General features: G+C 36.3%; 1 protein-coding gene across 1 annotated transcript in view; it reads right to left on the bottom strand.

Annotated features, from left to right (window-relative positions):
* Positions 1 to 12,330, bottom strand: part of ttn.2 (titin, tandem duplicate 2) — a 346,071-nt gene that overhangs the window by 299,677 nt on the left and 34,064 nt on the right. Inside the window, exons 24-36 of the mRNA XM_072579113.1 lie at positions 11,986 to 12,267; positions 9,860 to 10,126; positions 9,420 to 9,692; positions 9,036 to 9,299; positions 8,679 to 8,939; positions 6,756 to 7,016; positions 4,962 to 5,225; positions 4,156 to 4,416; positions 3,757 to 4,017; positions 3,334 to 3,594; positions 3,092 to 3,233; positions 2,814 to 2,982; positions 2,446 to 2,677 (exon numbers count right to left, since the gene is read on the bottom strand). Coding sequence (XP_072435214.1) covers positions 2,446 to 2,677; positions 2,814 to 2,982; positions 3,092 to 3,233; positions 3,334 to 3,594; positions 3,757 to 4,017; positions 4,156 to 4,416; positions 4,962 to 5,225; positions 6,756 to 7,016; positions 8,679 to 8,939; positions 9,036 to 9,299; positions 9,420 to 9,692; positions 9,860 to 10,126; positions 11,986 to 12,267 — 3,198 coding nt within the window. The remainder of the gene's footprint in view (positions 1 to 2,445; positions 2,678 to 2,813; positions 2,983 to 3,091; positions 3,234 to 3,333; positions 3,595 to 3,756; positions 4,018 to 4,155; positions 4,417 to 4,961; positions 5,226 to 6,755; positions 7,017 to 8,678; positions 8,940 to 9,035; positions 9,300 to 9,419; positions 9,693 to 9,859; positions 10,127 to 11,985; positions 12,268 to 12,330) is intronic.

Below are 12,330 nucleotides of genomic sequence, written 5' to 3'. Positions count from 1 at the left end.
GCTGCAGGCCATAGCCACCTCTCCAGTTTCATGGTTCACTAGCTATAATCTCTGAAAATTTTAAAATAAACTTCCCTTTACATATCGTCACAGTCTCCATTTTCAGATCAATAGCTCTCAACTCAGTTTGTGCAGCTACCAATCTCTGATGGTATCTTTACCCTCCTTCCTCCATTAGAAGGTGCTTGCTCTCTACAGCCAACCTAAGGCCAAAGGCCATAACATATTGGGGCAGATTTAGGTCATTCAGCCCATCATTCTGCTCCTCCGTTCAATCATAGCTGAAATGGATCTCAACTCTCTTTTCCTGCCTTCACCCCATAATCTTTGATCCCCTTACTGATCAAGAACCTATCTATTGTTATTTAAATACTCTCAATGTACACTCCACAGCCTTCAATGGCAATGTGTTTCACCGATTCTTCATCCTCTGGATGAAGAAATACCTCCTCATCCCAGTTTTAAAGGATCATCTTTTCACTCTGAGGCTGTCCCCACAGGTTCTACACTCTCCCACTAGTGGAAACATCTTCTCCATGTCCACTCTATCTAGGCCTCTCAGCATTCTGTAAGGTTCAATGAGGACCCCCCTCATCCTTCTATACTCCATCGAGTGCAGACCAAGAATCCTCAACGGTTCCTTATACGACAAGCCCTTCACCTCTGGGTTCATTCTTGCAAACCTCCTCTGGACACCCTCCAAGGCCAGCACATCCTTCTTTAGATATGGGGCCCAAAACTGCTCATAATATTCAAAATGCAGTCTGACCAGAGCCTTATATTGTCTCAGTAGTACAACACTGCTCTTGTATTCTAACTCTCTTGAAATAAATGCTAACATCGCATTTGCCATCCTAACTGCCAACTGAACCTGCATGTTAAACTTAAGAGGATCCTGAACTAGGACTTCTAAATCCTTCTGTCCTTCAGATTTCTGAAGCCTTTTCTCATTTAGAAAAAAATCTATGCCTCTATTCTTCCTACCAAAATGCATAACCACATACTTTCCCAGACTGTATTCCATCTACCAGTTCTTTTGCCCACTCTCCAAACCTGTTTAAATCCTTTTGCAGCCTCCTGCTACCTCAACACTACCGATTCCTCCCCTAATCTTTGTGTCATCTGCAAACAACAACAACAATGTCCTCAGTTCCTTCATCCAGATAGCTTATGTATAATGTGAATAGTTGTGATCCCAACACTGACCCTACAGAACTAATCAGTCACTGGCTGCCAACCTGAAAAAGACTCCTTTACTTCCACTGTCTGCCTTCTGCCAGTCAGCCAATCCTCTATCTATGTCAGTACCTTGTCCCTATCACCACGGGCTCTTATTTTCTTTTGACAACTTCCTGTGCAGCTTGTCACAGGCCTTCTAGAAATCCAAAAAATAGAATTATAGAATCCCTACAGTGTGGAAACAGGCCCTTTGGCCCAACAACTCCACACTGACCCTCCAAACAGTAACTCACCTGGACCCATTCTGCTACCCTATTATCCTATATTTACCCCTGACCTAGACCACACATCCCCGGACACTATGGGTAATTTAGCATGGCCAAATCATCTAACCTGTACATGTATGGATTGTTGGAGGAAACCCGAACACCCACGTAGACACGGGGAGAATGTGCAAACTGCACACAGATAGTCACCCAAGGCTGGATTCAAACCCGGGTCCCTGGCGCTATGAGACAGCGGTGCTAACCACTGAGCCACCATGCTACCATATCCACTGACTCTCCTCTAAATTGCTCATTACCTCCTCAAAGAATTCAAGCAGATTTGTCAGGCATGACCTCCACTGACTCAGCCCTATTTCACCATGCACTTCCAAGTACTCCCCAATATCATTCTTAATAAATTAGTTGCACCTCTAGTTTCTTGCAAAAATATCTTTCTAACTTGCCACCCTCAACCTCCTCATCTGTTGACTTCTTATCCACTGTTTCCATTCTTCTCCTGATTTCATGGTGCTGTCAACTTCCCCTTCACATCAGCTCCCTTAACCTCACAATCTATTCCTAGCTTTATACTCCCATTTGATTATGATCAACCATTTTCTTGTACCCCCACCACACACATTCATCTATCAACTTCCATCCACGTATGCCCGGGTAAAGATGTCTGCCAAGCTACTTCTAATTACACTCGTACCATAGCTGGCTGATGTCTAAACTTGAACTCACTCTGCCATTTCTTTCAATAGCTGTAGTTTTAGCCCCAAGTTCTGCAATATTCTTTCTAACATCACTGCCTCACTATTTATTTCTCCTTTTAGACATTCATTAACACCCAACTTTTAACAAAATTGCTGCTCAACTCTCCTGGTATCTCCTGCTTTGGTCCAGCATCCACGCTTGTCTGATTTCACCTTGAGAAGTGCTATTTATTTGTATCATAAAGGTATTTTGTGACAGCAAGTAATTGTTGCTTTGTATGTACCGTTAACAAGAAGATTCATAGAACTCCGATTCCTGCCAGCCACAAAGGTGTATTCGCCAGAATCAGAAACTCTGGTATCAGTGATGGTCATGCGATGTACGCGTCTTTGGATTATATATCTATATCTTTGTTCAACTTCAAAGTTGATCTCAGTTCCATTCTTGAGCCATTGAGCTTCGACATCATCTTCATCAACTTCAAATTCAAATATGGCTTTCTTTTTCTCAACGACCTGATTACAGAAAATTAGGTTTTGTTAACATAATGTAGGAAAGTATAAAACTCAGTGATTTTCTTCTGTTTTCAATTTCTACACTGTTCATCATGTAAAAACTGTTATTTTAAATAAAAAAGCAAATACATTATACCTGGATATCTGCATGAACAGGTTTTGAAATGACAATGTGTCTTGCTTCCATGTACAGTTTAGCAGTGGAAATATTTCCACCTGCAACTGCTGAATACTGGCCAGCATCAGACATTTTTGTAACAGGAATGGTGAGGCGATGAATAAATTTCTCACTGTGCATCTTAATTCTGTTAAAAAATAAGCAAAGAAAATAATTAAAATCAAACATTAAGCTTTATGGAACACAGTTAGTGAACAAAATTGATTTATCAAATATTGTGCACATCTGACACCTACCTTTCCGAAACCTGGAGTTCCACACCATCCTTCATCCACTGTAATTCAATATTTGGTTCTGAAACTTCACACTCAAAGGTGGCTTTCTTCTTCTCGGTGACTTTGATATCCTTGATGTGCTTCCGGAATTCAATGTGCCGAGCTATAGAAGGACATGCACTGATTATACACTGCATTGCATATATTAAACATCCAATTTTACAGTTAACTGTGCTACATAAACAAAACCGCAAATAAATTACCTTCCACATATAAAGTTGCTGCAGACGATGCTGATCCAGCAACAAAACTGTACTCTGCTGCATCACCAAAGTGAATATTTCGGATTGAAAGTGTGTGTGTCAATTGCTTGGTTTTTATTTGTGTTCTCTCAGTTGATTTGATTTCTTTGCCATTCTTGAGCCATTTGTAAGTAATACCTTCATAATTCACTGTTACTTCAAAGGTAATTGTATCTTTCTCTTGTGCATTCATATCCTTTAGCATGGATGTTATTAAAATTGCTAACAAAGGAAAACAATAATTTAGTTGCAGAGGAATATGATTGTCAATATACACATTCCAATTAATATTAACTATTAGGTGCTTAGCTTGTCATCTGTAATTATGCAAGGTTAACTTAAAATTATGGATATATGGTACAGAAATGAATGAAGAAATCTTACGGTTTACTGTCAGAGTAGCCGACACTTTATTATTTCCACAGATAAAGGTGTATTCTGCAGAGTCCTCATGGCTTGTGTTCATTATAGTCAGCTGGTGGAGTTTGCCTTGCACAACTACTTTGAACTTATCGCTCATTTCTATTTCCACACCATTCTTTAACCAGGTCGATGGAACATTGAAATGAGACACTTCGCACTGAAATGATGCATTTTTTGTCTCAGGAACTTCAATATTCTTCATAGTCTTGGTGATGTGCACGGCTTAAAAAATAAATTTTGAAATATTAGAATGCTGAAAATAGATACTATCTTTTGGGATGATGTATTATTTCAATTTTACATTAAAGTATTGTGTTGTAATATATTATCACCAGAGGAATATATAATAAATGCACTCACATTCAACATAAAGTTTTGCTTTGCATTCAAGTTGTCCAATAATGGCTGAATACTCCCCAGTTTGCGCTGGGGTGACATTCTCCAAAATTAGTTTGTGAACTTTCCTCTGTGAAATAACTTTGCACTTGTCACTCGTCTTAAGCTCCACATTGTTGAACATCCATTTCACTGGCACATTATCATGCGATACACTTAGTTCAAAAGTAGCAGTGGCATTTTCCATAGCTGTGATGTCCTTTGGTTTCTTAATTACTTTGATAACTAATGATATAAAATAAAATATTGTGTAAGTTCAGAAAATTCAAATAAACATTTTCATGACCCCACAATAATTACTGAAAGCTCAAGAAGGTATATTTTTATTATAATAATTTAAGCTACAAAATGTAATTAGAAATGTGCAACTTAATTTACAATTCACAAATATGAAAATAATTCATGGAAAATCAATATTGTGTTGTTAACATATCACTTGTTATCCACTTATTTATACAGTTATTCACATTATGTTGCATGTGTTAAGCTAATACTCAAACTACATTGAGTTTTGTCATTGGGTTGAGCTGGATGCCAAAAGTGCACGTTTTTAGGTGAATGAGCCAAGGTATTGAAACTTGCTTGGCAATTCTGCAAGTCTGCATAGTGTTTCAATAAAAATATTTAAATATATATACTAGAAGATTGTTTAGTACTTATTAGCAAGGTTAAAATAGTTTCAAAATCTTTAAAGAAATTACTATCTACAGTAATGTGCTTTTAATAATTTGTATTGTTAAGTGATATGAGATATAAATTCCAGCTCTTACCTTCCACATGAAGTCTAGCATTAGCTGACAATCTGCCAAGTTTGAAGCTGTACACAGATTCATCTGAAAGTACACAATTCTTAATTCTTAGAGTATGTGTGACACCATCGACAGTAATCTCAAACTTGTCACTAGGTTTGATTTCTTCTCCATTTTTAATCCACTGGCCTCCAGTCACATCAGGATGTGTAAGCTCCAAGGTAAAGACTGCATCATGTGTTTCTGTGACAGTCTGATTCTTCAATGTCTTCTTTATCTTGACAGCTGAGTTTAGAGAACAATTTTATTAGAGTTATTTATTTATAATGCAATCTCATTTATCCATTGACTTACTGTTCACCTTATTAATTACCTGAAGGAAGGGAAGGTATGATTTCTCAGTTGTACTGCAGTCTTTTACAAGATTGAGTGAGACTGTGCAGTCTAATGCATCCCATAATCTGCCTGATTGCTTCTTTGTGCTGAGTCACAGGCTCCTAATCAAGTACTTTAATATTGTAAGGGTGATGATTTGATCTGGTACCCAAAAATGCATGGAAGGTTCAATGATGTGCTCTTAGATATGAGCATGCAAGGAGAAGTTCTAGCCATGAGAATGGTATATAATTTAGTACATTTTATAATGGGAGAAAATTAATACTGAGCAGAATTATGTTCAACTTATTGTTGGTTCGGCCCTCCAACACAACTCAGGCTTCTCATGTGGCCCCTTGGAAGAATTAATTGCCCACCCCTGTCATCGGGGTTCTACCAGTAAAATGTTTTTACAATCAATTTACACTCTTACAAAAAGTTCACTTGACTAGCTGCCTTGACTTTGAATAGATCTTTTCACCTTATTCCCCAATCACAATTTTCCTTACTCATATTGTTAAATAATTCTGCATCTCATCCTCCTCCCTAATCTTGTATCCTCTTAATTGTATTGGACCATTCATTAGTTTCCCGTAGCAATTGTCAGAAATTGTAAAGCTCCCTTGGAACATGACAGCTCTTCCGCTTTACACCTTAGCTGATGTCAAATTTCTAACTTTCACCTTGGTATAGAGTAATAGAACTAATTAGTTATGTTAATGCCATAATTTATAAAACACAGTATTCTTCCAATGAAATCGTTAAATGAATTTGATTTTAATAGTCAGAGATATGCAGTCAACTCTAGAGAGATGTATCTTATATAACCCAATGAAAGTATTAAACTTCTGTCTATGCTTCCAATAATCTTCATTAAAAAGCAACAGCATTTTAACTTTCTGGAATGTATTTATACCAGTTCTTTGGGGAGCAGTAAAACAATCAGTTTTCCCATATGTGAATGATTCTACAACACATAAGCAAAACTCCTTCAAATGGAAGTACTAAACAGCTGTTCTACTTTTTCACAGGTACATTGTTATTGTACTATTTTGCAGTAATTTTCCTTAAAAGTCAAACTTCGCCAATTAAAATTATGAACTGAGAACAAAGGACAGTTAATTTGTTTACTTATACGTTTCTAACAGTTTCAAATTATTAAATTTTCCTTAATCATTGAACTAGCTGGCTATTCAACAGTTCATTTTTGTAATGCATAAATGTTAGGATTCTCTTAATATTACATATTAAATTCCAGTATCACTCTTCTATCAAACCAGAAGTTCACTTTCATGTGCTTATAATATTGGAAAAGGTGCTTATCTATTATTAATGGTTAAATAATATTAATTACACTCTACAATTTCTACTTGTACAACATTATTATTTTTCTGTGAAACTGTATTTTTTGTGATTTCATTTTTTGACTGTGATACCGACCTTCAACCTTCAGCTTAGCTGATGTCTTGGAGTTTGCAACTTGGTATGAGTATTCAGCTGCATCTTCTGATTTAGTGATATCAATTATGAGACGCCGGGTAACTCCATCTACTTCACTTCGGACCATATTACTGAAGGTTATTGGCTTGCCATCCTTTGACCATACTCCCTCAGAGTCTGCATTAGCCACCATGCATTCAAAGATGGTTGGCTGTGATTCTGGAACTGTCTGATCCTTGAGAGGTTTGCTGATAGCACCACCTGAGGATTTATAAAAATAATGGAATAAACCAAAGCAAAAAAAGACGAATACAAACTTTAAATGTCTGCATGCACTCTGATGCTATGGCATCTTGTTGGAGTAACGTTAACAGTGTCTCTAAGCCTGATTAAATCTCTAATTTAGTTAGATGAAGATCTTAAAATGTAACTAACTTGCTCAATGAATATGAACATATGTAAAAGATTCTGTATTATTATTTAATAGTTATAGTCGTTTGCTTAAGCTACAAACCCGGTCTCTTGAATTGATCATTCACAGAGTCTGGCATTGGTTACTAAAAAAACGTCTGGTTAGGACTAATTGAAGTCAGCTTTGAGGGTCTTTGAAGGTTTTAATTTTATTGTGTTGTGAATATAGAAGTAGGAATTTGATTCAGCTGTTTGTCTCCATGTTGTAACAAAACAATATCAGAGAATGGCAGCTGTTTTATGTTCAATTGTAGGAGATCATATGTTGGTTCACCCTTGCACAATGGTGAGATCAAGAAACAAATGGCTAACAGATACATTGAGAAATAAAAGTATTTTTAAATTTTCAAAACAAAATCAATATAATTGAAATCATAATCAATTGATGAGATGTATGGTTGCAAAAAGGAAGAAAGATAAGCTGTCAGCATGGGCATGGAAATTACAATATCCTGTCTTAGAAGAGGCTGAGGTATCTGAAGTAAAGGATTAATGAAAATATCAACAACAATTAAGTTAGAATTAAGCACATAATTGTGAAAGGTGTCATCTTTAATTTTCTATGCTTGAAGCTTCTTTTTAAGTGCTGGATATATGACAGTGTAAGAAAGAAAAATAACAAATGAATGGTTTTTTTTAAATTTGAGTGATCCAGTTAATTCTCACAATCACAGAACTATGATTTATTTTGTTTAAAAAGACACTTGCCAGACCTCAGCTGGAGTATTGTGTCCAGTTGTGATTATCATGTTACAATGTGAATGCATTGCAAAGATTGCAGAAGTACTTTATTAGAATGGTTCCAGAAATGAGAAACTTCAATTATGAGGGATAGAATGAAGAAGTTGGACTGTAATCCTTGGATAGTAGAAGATGCAGAGGAGATTTGATGGACTGTTTCAATATCATAAGAGTACTAGTTACATAGGAAGAGGCCGCTCCTACTCATAAAAGCTAAAAGCACATGAAGGTACAGATTTAAAATGATGTGCAAAACAAAAAGCAAAGATGATGTCAGAAAAAAAACTCTTCCATAAAGTGAGTAGTTAGAGTATGAAATAGACTGCCTGGAAATGTGATGGAGGCAGGTTCAATGAGGCACTCAAGTGGTCATTGAATGCTTATTTAGATAGAAATGGTGTGCAGAGATAGAGGGAAAAGAGGCAACAGACCCAGTCAGGCACAACGGACCAAATGGCCTCCTTCTGCATCATAATAACTCTATGATTTCAACCATTTCAAATTTGTGCATAAAATAGCATTGACATGTGTTTATATCATTTTATAGTAAAAGTATTAAAACATGCATTACAGATAATTTACACTATTCACTTCGATATAAGCTTGCTATCTATTTTTATAAACAGCTACCATGATTTTTACTGCAAACAAATATTAAACAAGACTCTATTTAAGTTTGTTTATTCAGAGCAGCATTTAATTTCTTCATACCTGAAACTGTCAGATTTGCCTTTGATGTCTTTTCACCAGCGGTAAATGTATACTCTCCTTCTTCATCTTTCATTATGTTCAGTACAGTCAATCTGTAAATTTTGCCCTTTGCCTCTATCTTGTATTTGGGGCCAGCTTTGAGCTCTTGCTTCCTAAATACCCAGCCTACATCAATTCCACTATGAGACAACTCTGCTTCAAAAGTAATACTCTGTGTCTCTGTGCATGTCACATCTTTAAGTCCTCTAATAATTTGAATTCCTGTAAGGCAAGGCATAAACCCAAGCTTCAGAAAACAAAACATCCAATAAACAAAATACAATTTTTAAAATCAGTTCATAGTATTTGGTCACGTACGTTCAATTGATAGATTGCAGCTTGTTTCAGTTTTACCGATGACAAGTTTATAGCAACCTTCATCTGAGGCAAATGTCTTGCTGATTACCAAACGCTGTTTAGCTCCCTTTGCAACAGCCTGTATCCTGTCACCAAGTTGAACTGGTTGATCATTTAAGTACCATTTCACAGAAGTGATATGTGCAACTGAGACTTTGCACTCTAAAACTGCCTTTGTTCCCTCAATAACTGTAACGTCTTTAAGAGGGATCACAATATCAATAGCTGGAAAATAAAAAAAAAACATGGTTGTCAGTTGGAAGTCTCTGAATAGGCTAGATGATGCCTATAACAGCACGAAACTCTATAAATTGAAATGTTAGAAATGAAAATATTAACACCTACATTGTACAATTAAACGTCCAGAAGTTACGAGATCGAAATCAGTAGCACGGAATGAATATCTGCCAGCATCTTTTTTAGTTGCATCTTCAATCAGCAACATATGTGATGTTTTGTCTATAACAATGTGAACACGTTCGTTCGCCTCGATTTCTTGACCATCCTTCATCCAGACACCTTCAACATTTTCCTGAGTAAATTTTACTTCAAGCTGGGCAATATCTCCTTCACAAACAGTCTGGTCTTCAAGATCCTGAAGGATTGTCACAGCACGTGCTACAAAAAAGCAAGGATAACCATGGTCAATAAACCCCTTAGAATGTCTTTTAATCTGTTAAATGCAGACACTGATTGCATTGAATCAAATACTTTGTTAAAAATATTAATTAGAAAACAGAAGGCGAGTTAATCAATGTTGTTTTTCATTAAAAAAATTAACTTACGTTTCATCTTCAGATTACAACTTGTCTTTTTCCCTTCAATAATAAAACTGTATCTGCCCTGATCTTCCTTGATAACATCCTTGACTGTTAGAGTGTGCCGGCCACGACGAGAAGAAATATAGTGTTTGCCACTGGGTTGGATCTCTACGTCTCCTTTGTACCATTTTCCCTCAGCATCTTCACTCGAAACAACACATTCTAATTCACCTGAGAATAATTCTGGTACTTCTATATCTGTAAGCTCTTTGATGAATTCAATAAGAGTACCTATACAGACATTGGAAAAAAGTTACAATTTAAATGATCACATCTTGCACTATTTCATATCTTGATTTACATAATCCAATTAAGAAGTAAATTCATCAATCCAGTGCCTCAAATGAAAGCATGCTTGAAGAAACAAGGGCGAGAGATAGAGCTACACCCTCATGGTATAAATTATTCAACCCATTTGCATTTCAAATAGATTCTCTGCATGAATGCTGCATCAGACTGCTTGTCTATAAGTCAACGATATTATGCACTTAAATAGTATCATTAACGTAGCTAAATGTCACAGGGTACTTCATAGGGGGATTAGCAGAAAAAAAATGCAACATCAAATCACATAAGACAATACTTGGAGAGATGAACAACACTTTAAGGAGCATTTTAAAGGTGATTACAAAGTTAGGCTAGTTTAGGGGGAAAATGTTAAGATTTAGCTGAAAACAGGGATACCAATGGAGGAATGAAGGAAATCAGAGTTGCACAAGTGGCTAGACTTGGAGTAATATCGAGCCCTTGGACGGTTTAGAGATGGAGGATGTTAGAGAGATTGAAAGGTTGAGGACATGAAAAGATTTGACAACCACTATGATATTTAAAATCAGAAGTGTTGCTTGACAAGAATAACAGGAGAATTAAACTTTCTGCAAGGATACGAGCAACAGAGTTTTGAATATGCTAAAATTTACACTGATTGGATGTAAGTGACTCCATGGGGAGTATTTATCTGAGACTTAATATGTGCTTTAGCAGGATGTGGATGGAGATAAGAATGAAGAAGAGTGCAATTTATAAAACTGGAAGCAGGTGGCCTTGATGATGGAAAATGATGTGGAATCAGAACTAGGGTCATGGTTAAGTAGAATGCAGAAATGATGATTGTCTGATTCAGGCTCAGACAACGATCCAGAAGGGATGGAATTGGATGCTGGGGAATGGAGATTTTGGAATTGGAGAAAATTTCTGCTGTGCTAAGACTGGTCATAGGACAATCAGTGTGACCAATCACATGCAACAGAGTGGCAAAGAGACATAGTGTTTAGGAGTAACTGGGTATCATCATTCTGAACATGAAACTTGGCATTTCATTTCATTCTTTTTCAACACTCATGTAAGGAAAGGTTGAACAGGTTGAGCTGAGATTCATTGATTTAATAGAATGGGAGGTGATATTACTGAAACTCGTAAGAATCTGAGGGACCTTGATATGGTAGATGCTGTTTCTTCTAATAAGAAAACTGAGAACAAGGGCAGAGTTTATAAATATGGCATCTCTCATTTAAGACAGATAAGGAAGAATTTATTTTCTAAGAGTCATTTGTTTTCAAAGTGTGTTCCATTGAAAGCTGTGGAGGTGGGGGTCATCAAGCCTATTTAAGATTGCGTTAGACAGATTTTTGACCAATAAAGGAGTTAAGAGACACGGGGTAGACGGGAAAATGGAGTTAAGGCCACAATTAGGTTTATTGAATGGGGATAAATGAAATCTCAAAGGGTTGAATGACTTCCTTCTGCTTCATTTTCTTATAAACTATGAATATCGATGCTTTCATGTGTAGCAGGCAAAAGAAAAATGTTCTTGTTATTGTCGGATAATCTTTTACTATGTGATAAATTATTTTGAAAGCAGATCTGAAAATGTAACGTTAATATTGTTAATGTGCATTACGTATCGAATATCCATTATTTCTTGCTTGGTAACTTAATCAATAGATATTATGGAGAGAGGAGCAGCAAAATTCTTGGCAGGAACAATCTTTGTACAAAATCAGGATCTCTAATTTCAATAACAGTTTGCATGCTGTCTATTGTGATACAGTCACTTCGTTATTGCTTTGCTGCTCAAGAACTTTTCTTACCTTCAACAATAAGTTTAGCTGTTGATCTTATAGAAGGATCGTCAACAAGAGCACAAGTGTATTCTGCAGCATCATTCATACTAATTGTCAATACAGACAGAAAGTGAACTTTTCGGTCAGAATGCATTCGGTATTTGTCACCAGAGAAAATCTGCACATCGTTCTTAAACCATTCTACTTTTATAAATGGTTCTGACAGTTCACATTCAAAAGTTGCCATGGTGTCTTTCTCTTTTGCCCTGACATCATGCAATTCCTCAGAAAACGTAATCACTTGCTTGGCTGAAAGTAAAAAAAAAACACAAAACTGTAAATACCAGATGAAAAGTTATTTTAAAAACATGC

The sequence above is a fragment of the Chiloscyllium punctatum genome, chromosome 10 (assembly GCF_047496795.1).
Source record: "Chiloscyllium punctatum isolate Juve2018m chromosome 10, sChiPun1.3, whole genome shotgun sequence".
NCBI lineage: Eukaryota > Metazoa > Chordata > Chondrichthyes > Orectolobiformes > Hemiscylliidae > Chiloscyllium > Chiloscyllium punctatum.
Note: the sequence above shows the minus strand (reverse complement) of the source record. Positions and strands in the feature narration are given on the sequence as shown.